This window comes from Bombus impatiens, unplaced genomic scaffold, assembly GCF_000188095.3.
Source record: "Bombus impatiens unplaced genomic scaffold, BIMP_2.2 scf_0146, whole genome shotgun sequence".
Classification (NCBI taxonomy): domain Eukaryota; kingdom Metazoa; phylum Arthropoda; class Insecta; order Hymenoptera; family Apidae; genus Bombus; species Bombus impatiens.
In genome coordinates this window covers 509,425-523,081 of record NT_176565.1, presented here as the reverse complement: position 1 = coordinate 523,081, position 13,657 = coordinate 509,425, and the positions used below count along the sequence as shown (strand labels likewise).

At 44.6% G+C, this 13,657-nt stretch overlaps 1 protein-coding gene across 4 annotated transcripts in view; it reads left to right on the top strand.

Annotated features, from left to right (window-relative positions):
• LOC100748956 (visual system homeobox 2-like) overlaps positions 1-13,657 on the top strand; it is a 51,543-nt gene that overhangs the window by 11,333 nt on the left and 26,553 nt on the right. For all 4 annotated transcript variants that reach the window (XM_024365685.2, XM_024365686.2, XM_012382218.3 and 1 more), the window contains exon 2: positions 1,270-1,311. In XM_024365685.2, the coding sequence (XP_024221453.1) occupies positions 1,270-1,311 (42 nt within the window). The remainder of the gene's footprint in view (positions 1-1,269; positions 1,312-13,657) is intronic.

Sequence of the window (13,657 nt, the reverse complement as noted above, 5' to 3'; positions counted from 1 at the left end):
CCTGTTTTTCAGACCCCACGAGCCATCCGTACCAACGGGAACGACTTTATTAGAAAATGGCCGTGGCGAAACGTCTTAATACGCGGACTTATTTTCATTCCAGGGGCCACCACGGTATCTGAAAAGGAGTTTAGTATCTGACTACCGCTACGCGAGTTTACCTGAGCGACCTTTTAGAAAATGGAAAAGCGAGCGGTCGTCAGCCGCAGGTGTCGACAAAGTGAATCAGAATCCCGTGCACGATTAACGGGCGGATTTGTTCTGTCGTGCGTTGGGCAATTAAATCCGCAGGAACGGCGGAACTAACGAGTGAAATCTCACGAGCGAGCAACGAACGAACGAACCAACCAACTCGCGAATACGAACCTCTGCGCCTGGCAAGGATCGCGCGGTTTTCAAAATTGCCTTTAATTACGAATATCGCTGTTGTGGTCTCGACACGAAAGCCAAGCTACTTGTCACTCGTTAAACGGAAAATTATGGAAACGCAATAATTAAGATCGTATGCATTTTCTCTGACATTATGCTACCGCCAATTTGCTGTTTTCAATCATGTACACTTTGCTCTTCAATATACATCTTTTTCTTCGAGCGATCAAAGTCCTTAATCAAATTGATCTTTACATCGATGAAACGCGGAAGTTCGACTTTGCGTTAAATTATAGTTACGCAAAAGCATCAACTCCTCCAATAATCATTTTAACGAGGTGACCCAGGTCACGTCTGGTCCCGTGCAAAAAAGACCGTTGTGTTTTTTTATGACATTTTAATTAATTAAATTACAGTTAATTCTGGTCGAATCATTAAGGGTAACGTATTCGAGTCGACTCGTATATAGATATGCATATGTATATGACTCCCTCTCTGGATCCCAAAGGCCATTGAGGCCGGGTGAAAAATGTCTTACTAGGCACTAATGAAATAATTGTCGAGTTAATTTCGCGAAGTCGTTAATCAGGGTTGAGTCTCAAAGTAACGCTAGCATGTGCCACTCCTTCGAAATGTGTTTCACGGAATTCTAGTCAATTTCTAGTTAATGAAATTTCATTTCGCGAATATACCTGTTATATTTTATTTGGCGTGATTCTTTCTTTCTCTTACTTACCGAATCTTTCAGTCCTGATATTCGTAATAGATTATTATTGCGACGAATATTTTCTACCGTAATTCCCAACATGAAATATCCAACCAGACTTCTTATGAAACGTCCGAAATATTTTATAATTGCTTGCTTTTCACACCAATAAAGTAACGTTATTTCTGTTCCAGGTTTCTCTCAATCGAAGAGTTCGTTCTCGAATACCAGTCCAGGTAAGACGTTTCTTAATATACTTCGTTATGTAGGAACAAACGCAACATCATCTATACGATATCTTTGAAATTTGGTTGCCTCACAAATTCCATATGGTTGGGAAAATTTGGTTCTGTCCATAAACACGCGCAAATGACCATGCTGAGGTTATGACAATTTCGCTTGAGTCTCCTCTTGGCAACGCTGCTCCTAACCCGACAATGTTCAATATTTATCGCCAGTCTGATATACTTTCACGGAGGAAATATTAAGTTCCAAAGCGATTTGGCAGTCCATGTGAAAAAGGAACGGAAGAACTTCGACAATTCCATTCCAAAACATGTTTTGAGTTGCTCGAGAAGAAATTTATGATATAAAGTGGTAACAGCACTATGATTTACAAAAAGGCAAATTTATGTTAGGATTTATAACGGGTATCTCGGTTGCCATGACAGGGCTAGATTGCTCATACGATGACGTCATGCGGCGAAGAAAACTGATTACGTATTCATACCCGCGATGATTCCGATTTTTCCGAGCCATTAAACCGTGCTTGCTTAACCCGCAAAGCGATGTCGTTCGAAACAAGGGACGACAGGTCGAAAATGATTTCCGTGTATCATCTTTGCGTCTAATGGGGCTGCGTTCCAACTTCGTTGCATGTACTTATTCCGCACTTAAAACGTTTCCAAAGCTCAAGAATATGTGTTAAAGATTTTCGGCGTACGAGCAATCGTTTATAATTTCGTTTAGTCTCGAGTTTTCTCGGCGACCCCAATATTAAATTTCTTGTCAAAATATTTCGGGAAATCGAGGGTGCATGCCACACCCTCCCCTATTCGAGCGCTAATCGGTAACGGGATACTTTCTTCTTCCCGAAATTTGATTCTATATCTACGCCCACCGTTAAAATCTAAATCGTTGCTCTTTGGACTGTGAATCGGGAAAATGTGGACAAAATTCTTCGAAATCGTCTGCCGTACTAGTATTAAGATACCAGTCAATTAGAAAGAAACCCTCGTATTTAGGACACACGAATTTCCAACAAGAAGTAAAAATGCAACGGATCTGATGAAAGAACGAAAACGTACCAATTACGGGGAAGATTCTCAATTTCCTTGAAGGAAACGATCACGAGTCTGTGTTGAAAGTGCGTCGTTAAGAAGGAACCGTGGAAGATAGGGATTTTATTGGCCAGAATTTCCGTTGCGTCAGCAGAACGACGAACGGTTTGCCATCAGGATTACGAAGGATTCCGCAAGGACCGAGAGAGAGGCGTCCGTAACGAGCAGCTTCCCGACAGAATTGGTTGTTTTAACAACTGCGCGCCACTTTGAGCCCGCTAGGTAAGAGGACCTCTGTCGAGGGATGTGGAAAAGGGTACGAGCGAACGGGCGACGTGAGGGATCGGAGGCGGAGGCGAAGGCGGAGGCGGAGGTGGAGAAAGAGAGAAAATACGCGGTTTTCGCGAAGACACGGTGCTGAGGTACAAGCCGCTGCCGTAATAGTCCAATTTGCCGGCAAAGGAAAATACCGGAGGATTCTGGGAGCAAAAGGAGACTGGCATGGCTCCCGGGGTGGTACTAGCAACGCTCAGAAAAGCCGGCTGGAAAATTGGAGACGCGACGAAACATGGAGCAAGGGAGCCTTTACGTGGAGTATAGTTTCCGCTAGAATGCCACCTACTTTTCTACCAGCTTCGGTTTACGACCTAGCACGATGTCAATTACATATTGATAGTGCTGTGATAAAAAAAAGGAGCAGCCATCAACCCGTATGGGCAACAGTATTTCCGCGTGCCGTTGCACATTATATCGGAAATGTACAGCCCTGTAACTTCCAGCAAATTCAGTTATCTACAGACGACAAAATAGATTTGTTAGCTGGAATTGAATTCTAAATATTCGCAGATACTAGAAATGAAGGAAATTCTCTGTCACAAGTACCGATGCTCGAATAAAGTAAGGTAGAAAATCGCAGCAAACAGACTGGAAATCATAGTGATGTAAATCAAAATCTTGAGAATTCGAATTTGGTCACAGATTTCAAATACTATCCTCTTAGCTTCTTTAAGCAATAATTTTATTCTTTGCGGCGATACGTCCTTATGGCATGAGAAAGGGTAATGAATTTTTTATAATAACAAGTGCGGTACAGTATTTTATAAAAATTGTATTAAGCTACAGCAGGATGACTCTCGGCGATATATCGAGGGATAGAAAAACAAAAGTAGATTAATCAATATGATCCATTAAATCGCAAAAGATCTGATCCCTTATCATTCGTAGGATCGACTTATCGATTACAAGTAGCCAGATAGTTAGTAGCAAAATAATGAGGACTCATCGCGTAAATGGACGAAGAAACAGACAAGACGAACAATGGATGAACGAAGTCTACAGCCTCGGTACAAATATCAAGAAGCTCCCTGTTTCTACCGTCGCGTCGTCAGAATCTATCGAGCCCCCGAATGCTTCAGAGATTCATCATCACAAGATATTCCCGATGTCCGATCCAATCATCTTACTTTCCGTGGTATGATTTCGTCGCTCGAGTGATTAGCTGTCAGCGAGGCAGCAGGATTTTGCGGCAAATTGAGGAAAATGCGGAGAATGAAGGAAATATTATGTTATTACTCTGAATGGTGTCGGTAAGAATTGACGAGGAAATGGGTAAAGGAGCAAAGGAAGATAAATCAGATGTCGTGGGAAAATATAAACCACTTACCGTTTCTTCAACACGTCGATGAAGAAATAAAGTTGTAGTTGATGCTTCTGATTTATTGCTAAATAATGCATATCGGCAGAAAGGCAAAGAATAGCTAAAAAGGAAAAGGTATACGCACGAGAGGAAAGGTGAAAGCCGAAGTTGGGAACAAGAAGGGTCAAAGGGAAAGTAAAGAATATTTTTCTTCGATGGAAAACGAAGTGCACCGAAGCAAGAAGAAACCGGTGGTTGATTAATAGAACCGCTCGAGTCGGCACGGCGGCTTTGCAGATATTTTTGTCGTAAAGGGCTCGATTTCAAAGAGCACTACCGTTCAATGTGGAGCCGAACGTTGTTGACTGTTCGCGAAATAGTACGCGCGAGGCTCATTCGAGATCTCGAAAGTCCCCGCTGGCTATTACGATTGAAGAGTATTTGCCGGTGAAATCCCTCGGTCGAAGAGAAGAAAGTTTTCCAAGCGTGGATCGAAACAGGGGTAGAACTCGTGATATCGCTCGAGAAAGACAGAACTCTTGGCCGAATATACTGGCAGGATTACTTTTTCCACAGTGGAACGTCGAGACGAGTGTGGCTGTTTCGTAATTAATTGTCACTCATCGTTCAAGAAGCGAAAGGAAGCTCGAGAAAACAATTTAGGTGCTTGCGAGAAAGTGTCGAAAAGAGAAGGGAGGAAGAAAGGGAAAGGGAAAGAGAAAGAGGAATCGCGAGGGTTAAGCGACAAAGGGGTTAACCAACGATTTCTCGATTCGTCGCGAAAGAGATTCTCCGGTTGAAACAGTCGAGCGGTAAATCGGAGGAACGCGCTTCCTCCGCAGTCCTTTCTTGCTTTTCCTTTCGTCACTCGTGACCGATTGTACCTATCATAGTGGCTCGAGATGCGCGTGTGTTCCCATACATCTCCTTTCATTCGAGAGACTCCAGAAGAGAAGTGGGTGGACGGTGCAGGGCTGGGGTGTCGCTAAAAACAGACAAAGAAAGAGGGTTGAACACGCGAGAGAAAGCAAGAGGAAAAGAACGTGGAGCAGAGACGAGGAGAACCAGAACGAAGAAGAGAAAAAAGTGAGAAAGCGGAGGTGCTACGGGTGAGAAGAAGCAGATGAGAGAAAAAGGGAGGATAAAAACAGGGAGTGAGAAGGGAGTGGGAGAGAAAATGAGAGAACGAACGAGAAATGGGTGCCGAGGGCTGCCACGTCGGAGGAGGCAACAAAGATATTAATTAAGAATTAACACGCGTACTGAAACCGCCCTTAATTAGTAACAGTCAGTGCCTGGAGCAGCGGTTTGTCTGCACGAACCTGTACCACCGGCTGCAGGGTAAACATGGGGAATGAATTGTAATCAAACACACGCCACCAGATAACATACTGATTTGCGAAAATATAATTTACTTAAAATATTCTGCCGGTTAAAACGAAGAAAAAAAAAGTAGGAAGAAGAAAAATGGAAAAAGAAGAAAAAACGGGTTTCCTTCGATCGCGCGCGATCAACGAGCGTACACGATGATGGCGTTTACATGAAACGAAGTTTAGGAGCGAGGACAAAAATAGAGGTGAGCGAGCCGCGCGACGAAGGCCAAACGACATAAAGGAAAAGCCTTCAAACGGTTTTCACTCGTGTCATGAAACATTTGCTTTGATTACTAGCTGGAGCTCATTAGCACCGCAATAACGTGAAACGGGTGTACGCCCGTAAGGAAAATCTTAGAAGCTGGGCATAATACCGAAGAAGAATTTCGCTTTAAAACCCGTAAAAGGACACTTTGGATCGACTTACCGTACTCGTTCGATACGAATGCGTATATTTTCCCTCTTAGCAAAGAAGAATCCGAAGTATGTCGCCAAGATTTTTCGTAGCCGCGCAAATGAACGAATAGGAAATATGACTAATCAGTATCCAGCTTTCCTCTGATCGACAAACGAGTCTGTCATGTGAATATCTTCGCTCATTTGCGACAGGAAGTAATATGTCGCATTTGGAGCCCACCGGTCGAGGGCGTTTTATATACTTTGAATTTTTCTAGCGCTACTTACATATATTCAGAACGCAATTATGACCGAGCAGAATGATACCCTTTCTAATAACCGGTTAAATTCATCTTTCAGATTGAATGGCGTCGAAACTTTGAGCCGGTGAAAGGACGCTTATTTTTAATAGGAACTCGTTACACGTTCTTGCGTGGTGAATTTAGTAGTTCCCGCGGCTTTGAGAGAGCCAGAAGCGCTCACACTTTTAACAGCGCGTTCTGAATAGAGGTCATTAGCTTCGCGACGTTCCGTTCGCGATCAGTCTTAGTCCGATAGAATTTTCCTGTAACGAAAAAAATTTTTGGCTCGACGAAACAGAACAGAGAACGAGGAAGGAATTCACGACGTATGTACGAATGTACATACCTAGTGGTTGGAACCTCGACACGTAGCCGGGATCGATGCGTATACCTATTGCGTGGAGCACGTGAAATCGTGACGTCATCGACCGGAGGCCATTTTGACTCAGCTGGTCCCGACAAAAAGCAGGACGCCATGTCCTGCGAGCTTCACAATACAATGAACAACGATCTGCGTGCTCGTGTGCGCTCTACGAGCATACGGAAATTCGCCACACCGATTCACACACTCGTGTATTTTCGTGAGTACGAGGCTCGGTAGGCTGGCACATAAAAATTTCGAACCCTTTCGTAGGGCAATGCTAGCTGAATGTATTCCTAGAGAGAAAGGAATAGAGTATCCAAAAGAATAGAGTATCACGATGATGGGGAAGGTACGAGGAGGGAAAATAGGAAGTTGATTCGTAACTTCAGAAATATTTTGACAGAAATGGGCGTGGTGGTAGTTAGAAACTGACGACATAGCGTTTCTCTGTGACGATCAAAATTTCAACCCTTTTTCATCATACAGCCGTCTATGTCTCTCTGTCGATTCACGAGAAAGTCTTCGGTTTCACTGGTACCACTTTAAAGCGATACAACCCGCGGACGAATAAATATTATGCGGCTGAAAAATGTGCTTTCGAGAACATCCAGGCATCCTCGACTCCTTGCGGTAGGATTGTGCCGATGAAAAAGGGTTGGGGTGTGCGGGGGTGGCGCGCGAAAGGAGAAGCCCTCTTGCTGCCGTTCGTACAGATACAGTGGCTACATTGTGGGTTTAGAGGCTCATTGTGCCACGCCAACACGGGCATTGTCGTCCTTTTTCGAGGGCCGGAGATTCACACCTTTTCACCGGTGCGATTTTCCACGATGGGCGCGTTCCATTGAGCGGAAGAGGGCGAGCCTCTGCCGTGGAAGGGATGAAAGTTCGGTAGAGGGAAAAGAGATAGACAGAGATGCAGAGAACGGATAAGAACTAATGCCAAGTAACACGGAACTGTGTAGGATTCTCGCACGAATTTATTACCCGACACGATGGGGTTACACGTGCGTCTTTCTTTCGACCGGCGTCGATGGGTCGGTTGAAGTGAGAAAGACAATGGTGGCTGTTTAAAACGGGGTGTTGAGGATGTGAGAGCTCTTCTGGATTAAATTTCTTATGGTTCTACGTTTGAAAGACAGCTTTACGAGTCTTGCCAGCGGGTTGACGCGTTCCTTCAATTAAAGAAAGACACCATCGTTGTATCGTACATTACTCGATGGCGGTGCAGAGTGCGTCATAATATAAGCGTTCGATTCCACTTGCATCGTTGTTGTAATCGATGCGCGAATCGATATCACGAGCCATCTTAGCCGCGTCGCGTTCTTTCGTCAGTGGATCCACCGGAATCCGCTAATTGCACTAATTTCAATAAATTTCCTTCGAGGAGGTGTATTTTCCGGAGTCCTTATGAATTTATAAGCAAAGAAATTTGAAAGCTTGCCAAGTCTCTCTTCTGGAAGGGACAATTAGACTCTTCTCGTCGACCTTGAGGGGAGTGAACGAGACGTTGAGGAGTTTGTCCGACCGATCGTTAAGTTACCTGGTCCCTTCCTTCGTTGACGTCCTTTGTCAAGATTAGTCAACTTCAAATAATGCCTCCATTTACCAATTCAAACTTCGCGCCATATACCGTTTTGAAGATTAAATTTTTTAATTTGCATACCCTCCAAGCGTCTCGACCTGTTCATCTTTCATCTAACTTTTGTTTCCTATTTTGTATCTTTGCTGAGGCGTTGAACGTTTACTTCGTAATAAACGAAATTGAGTACAGCGATATTCCAACCACTTGATAAAGCAAACATGGTAAGGGGAAAAAGATAGTTTTACGGTGACTGTGAAGATAGGGCAAAGTCTTCTTAGTTCAGGAACTAAATTTAGTTCGACATGTGTGGACGTAGGTTTGTCTGGCGCCAAGGAACAAAATATGTAGTTCGGCTGCAAAAATATTAGGTTACTTCGAAAACAGTCGCCAGTCAACACTTCCCTGAGACGTTACATGTGTTTCGTTCACTGTTCGTTGCTCGTGATCCAATTAAAAGAGATTCCCAGGAGTCATTGCGGAAACTTTTCAAAATCAAAGTCGGTAGTCTATTAATGCGATTACGATTGATCGTCGGATGACAAGAAGTTGGACGATTTACAGGCAACGATCGACACACAAACGTGAAATGTGACTCGCTATTGAAGATCTGTGAAGTCTGTAGCCATGGAACGATTAATTGCGCCATTGAGCGTATCGCATTGCCGGTATTATTGAATCGAGCATAGCCCGCCACTCGGAGAATAATTATGAAATCATTCACTCGTGGAACAATTTCAAGCTGTAGCTCCGCTTTTCATTTAATTCCTGATGTTTAGTCGCTCTATTTTCAAAGGGTGCTTGCACGGCATTGTTAATTCGTGTCACTAAATTGATTCGAACGAAAGCCTCCTTTACCCTCTCTCTCTCTCTCTCTCTCTCTCTCTCTTACCTGTTTTTAAACAGAAAATTATGCGAATTATTAAAACTGATTTAATTACAATTCACAGTTATGCATTTATTATTATGTATGCGCTTGCAAGTAAACTAAAAACGGGAAGGAAGAATTATTTTAAAATTTCCGGGCCTGACAAAAATTGATCGAAATGGTTGTAGCGAAACACGCATCGTGCCTCGATAAGTAATATTTTTGTCCAGGAGTGGTGGAACGTTGGCTTGGCGCTCTCCAATTATTAGAACCCCAAGCAGTGCTGTAACAAGTTTGCGACCCTCGCGTCTCCATCGAGCACGGATTTGGAAGGGGTTGGCTGAAAGCTCGCTTCGTGCCACTGCCACGTACATGATCGCGCGACTCTTATGAATATCATAAATTTTACGCAATGTAGCCGACAATTTCACCCGATCATCAACATAAAATCTACTGTTTCCGGACCGGCGGGTGCTCGCCCGCGTGCTGGAATGAAACCTAGTAGGACGCGCGGCTAGATTTAGAGCGGCTGCGCGAGTCGCGAACGAGTATTCCGCATGACGTCGATCTCGATCCCTTGCCTTTAGAATGGATGCGATTGTAGGCAGTTTTCAGGCGAACAATTATTCACCAGATCCGGCCACTTAGTTGGCGCGTTCTCCGTTAACGAGTGAGTTTTGTCCCATCGTGTCTGGGATTCTTTCGCGATTCTCTAATTAAAAGCTACCGCTTGTGGCTTCGTCGTGAGCGTTTCGGGGTTTTATAACGCGCTAATAGTCGCGGCTGGAGAGGGTCGAATTAATTTGTACACATTTTTCCCGGCTCGAGGATAGTTTGTTGGCGCTGTGCTAGGAAAGAATTTATCATTATTCGCTGGAACCTGTGCGACACAACGCGGCAAGAGTTTCTCGCGCGTCTACCAAAATGTCCTTTGTTTTCCTTGGTCATCGTTGTTCGTGAAAGTAACGCGGAAACAACGGCATAGTATAGTATCGACGTTCGCATACGTCTGGGTTGGGCCAGCTTCGGGAAATTTTCCACGACGCCGCCAGCAATTTCAGCCGGTCATCGGCGTAAAGTCGATGCTCATTGTAAGCCCGGGCTGGTTCACGAGAATGCTAGCAGACAAGAGTACACCAATGGTGGGTGGACAGGAGGTGGCAGTGGGGGACTAGCTAGCGAGGGCACGAGAGAGGAGTTAATGGGGACGAACTGTAGAAGTGGCTATAGTCTAGAACCGTGTTAGGGCCAGGGCCATTAAGCTTAATGACATAATGAAGTAAATGGCTGTGCATGCCATGCCACGCCGGAGACTATAGCTTATAACCGCCGGGCCTCCACCCCCGCGCAATATACCGCGTGCCAGGAATTCCTGACTTATGCCGGTACTGCCCAGTCGAAAGGGGTAGCTAGCATGGGGTGCACCCACCCTCCCTCTTTATTCCTCTCCTCCCTCCCTCTTTCTCACGTGCGCGCTCTTCTACCGTTTCCCTGCTCCAATCGTCCTGTCTCTCTTTTAACCCTTCGACTAGCAGCGTGTGTGTCGTATCTCTCGCTAGTCAAATGTTTCTGTTCATCTATTCCCCGAAGCTCCTTCTTTACTGTTCTCGTATATTACGTAAGGGTTGCTGTGACACAAAGTTGCATCGCACACGTGCTAGAAGCGAATTTATTTCTGGAATTGCCAAAGCGTCGCCGGCCTCTCAGTCGTTGGTGTTCGTCCCGAGAGCTTCCCTCGTTTTCCGGGAGACGATTCGCTAAAAACCACGTCCTGCCGCGTCGGGGCGGTAACATCCGTGCACACCTTCTCTGTAACCCTCTTGAATTTCCTGCGAGGACTCGTAATTATGCGTTTCGTGTACCGTCCGAGCACACGACGGAAGAGGGTCGTGTATGCGTTAAGTATTTAATGTAATTTTGTGAAGGCGGACTGTAGACAGCGAGAGAGACAAGCGCGAGAGCATCCTCGGTGAAATTGCGTGACTCATCTCTCTTGTTTGCCGCCCGCTACTACTTTCCTTTCACCGGATTCGAGGCTTTTCTGCCCGCGACTTTGAAAGCTCTGCGCGAAACACTCGCGTTAATCACACGAAAGTGCCTAATGCGCTGCTTGATAGCAGCAATTTCAGTATTAATTGGACGCGTGAATGGACCACGCACTCTCTACTCCAACGTTCACATCCAGCTTGCTAGTTTCAGTTTCTCGTTTTAAGACTATTCGCTCGGTTCGATTTAATTATGAACAAGAAACTACGACGTGCAAAGGAAACTACGTAGTTTTGTGGAATCGATAGAAAAGACCACTTTCTATTCGGTGGACGAACAAGAAGACCTTGAACATTCTACGACGGAAGACTAGTTGCTCACGAACAGCGTAGAACAAAGTACGTTCGTGTAAGTAAAAAAACGCGTTGTTTTCGGGCAATCAACACTTTACCCATTGTCTCTAGCTGGCACCTGAATGCGTGGCCATCATAATATTCACACCATTCGTAGAGGGTCGAATTTCGAGCATGGCCACCGCGGGCTACGGAGAATGGTACGAGACGCTCGTGAAAACACGTTTCTGACCACGAGGTGTGAAGCCCTTGGAAGAAAAAGAAACGGAGGAACCGCGTGGGGTAGACGAGAGCAAAAGAGTCGAGAAGCGCTTCCAAGAAGTACGCCCACGAATTCGTTATTCTATTTTTTTCTCGTTTTTTTTTTTCTTCGGCCGCGTCCTATTCATTAATTATCGCCATTCAAGGGGGCCACGGTCTCCTGATTGTGAAGTCCGGGATCGATGAAACGCGTTTCGCAGTAACCGTGATTAAACCGTCGAGTTTTCATGAAATAACCTGTCGGGAACTAGTTTTACCCGAGAACTTAATTACTGCTGTATTATGCACGCTGGATGCGCGAATCGGTGGCTCGAGAAACAACGTAATTCCTGCTGCTTAAAAGAAAACTCATCTCCCTCCGTGTCACCTCCTGAACGTTAATTATACGTCTTCGTTACCATTGTCGGCCTCGAACGCTGTATCTAAAATAATTACAGCGCCCATCTTTCTCTACTATGCAACCCTGCAATTTGAATCTGTTACCAATGCTTCTCGGACAACCATTTTTTCTTTCTATTACGGAATTCTAATTTAAGCGCGTTGAAAAAATAAAGGAAGATTGAAAAAATGCGAAGAGAGACAAAACGCACGAGGCGAATCGAGTTGAAGTCTCTAGAGGGCACGCGATCGAACCGGTCAAATTAATTCGACCCCGAAAACATCGTGAAAGCATTAGCAGCTTACCCTAAGCTACTGTCGGTCTGTTACAAGTGTTTTACAGCGTGTTACATGGTGCAGCAAAACTACCTAGCGTTGAGGGTCCCTAATCTACCGAAACATCCCGAGGGATGTATCCCAGCATCGACTGCACTCGGATACGCTCCATTCGCCCTTTCGGCTATGTAAACGACTACGTTACATGTTTCACGCGCTCAATAAATAATTCTCTATCTGATGCATTTTTCATGTTGCGTCGGTATTTCGCACTCTGTGTCCGAGGGGGTATGTGTAGGTTCCACAAATGTAAAAACGATGACTTTCCTTGGATTCCGTTGGCCTCAGTTGTCGTTACTTAGCTGATTCTTTATTTTTATAGAAATAAATCTTACTATCGATAGAGAAATCAGTGACGGAGTCATTTTGAGATTTCTATATTAACTTTATTATTATTTATAATCGTTTTCGTTATTTGCCAGTGATAAAATTACCACTGCGTATTTTGTGATGCTTTAAAAATTTGTAATAACTGTACGAATACACCTTATTATCTTTATCTTTCACGCGTTGATTCCTGGGAATCAATGATAGGTAGAGCAAAGTGAGGGGTGACGTATCAAATTGACTCGTAATATCGGATGGGATTACTACCCGATTTCACATCCTGAATTACGAATGACTAACAAACGATTGCACCTTATGAATAAACTTTCAAAGGACAATTTATTAATTAGTAGCATTTCTTTAATGATATTTAAGACAGTACATAATTACTTTCTTGATAACAATCTGTTGTTCGATAACGAGATAATCCATGAGTTTTTAATTATCCATTGTTACGGGACAGGTTCAATTTTTCCTGACAATGTTTGCGATACCAGCACGAAAACGGCGAGGAAACTAGCATTTGTTTCGTTAATCATCCAGCTGCTTTCACTAGCTCGTCTCGTATTTACGTAGTTTCGTTTATAAAATGGCAGCCAGGCCGAAACGAGGAAATCGGGCGTCTCGCGGAACGGGACCAAGAAGAAGACGACAAGAAGACGACGGGTCGTCTCATTCACACGGCGACGAGGTAATTTCTCTCGATGAATCCACGAAAGGGCATTTATCCGTTCTCCGAGCCGCGAAAAGGGGCGGAAACGAATTTTCAATTACGACGCACAAAAGACCGGGTAATTCTCTGGGTTTAAAACGACTTCGCGGTGCATAGCGAACACGCGGAAGGGAGAGCTGGAGAAAGATGGACAAGAAGAAGGGATGAACGACGATGCTATGAAAAGATTTTCAAATTAAATTTCGGGATTAGTACCCTGGTTTAATACGGACAAGTGACGACCGAAGACGTCCCAGGGGTGTGCTACGTGCTACCTTCGCTCTCCCCATGGGATAGCGTACACACGGGCTACTGTGTAACAACGTGACGACGTTTCTGACCCACCCTCCGTCTCGTAACACTTCGCGCGTTTCCATTTGCTCGATGTAAACTCGTCGTTCGGCAGCCTCCCTTTCTCTCGACCGGTTTTC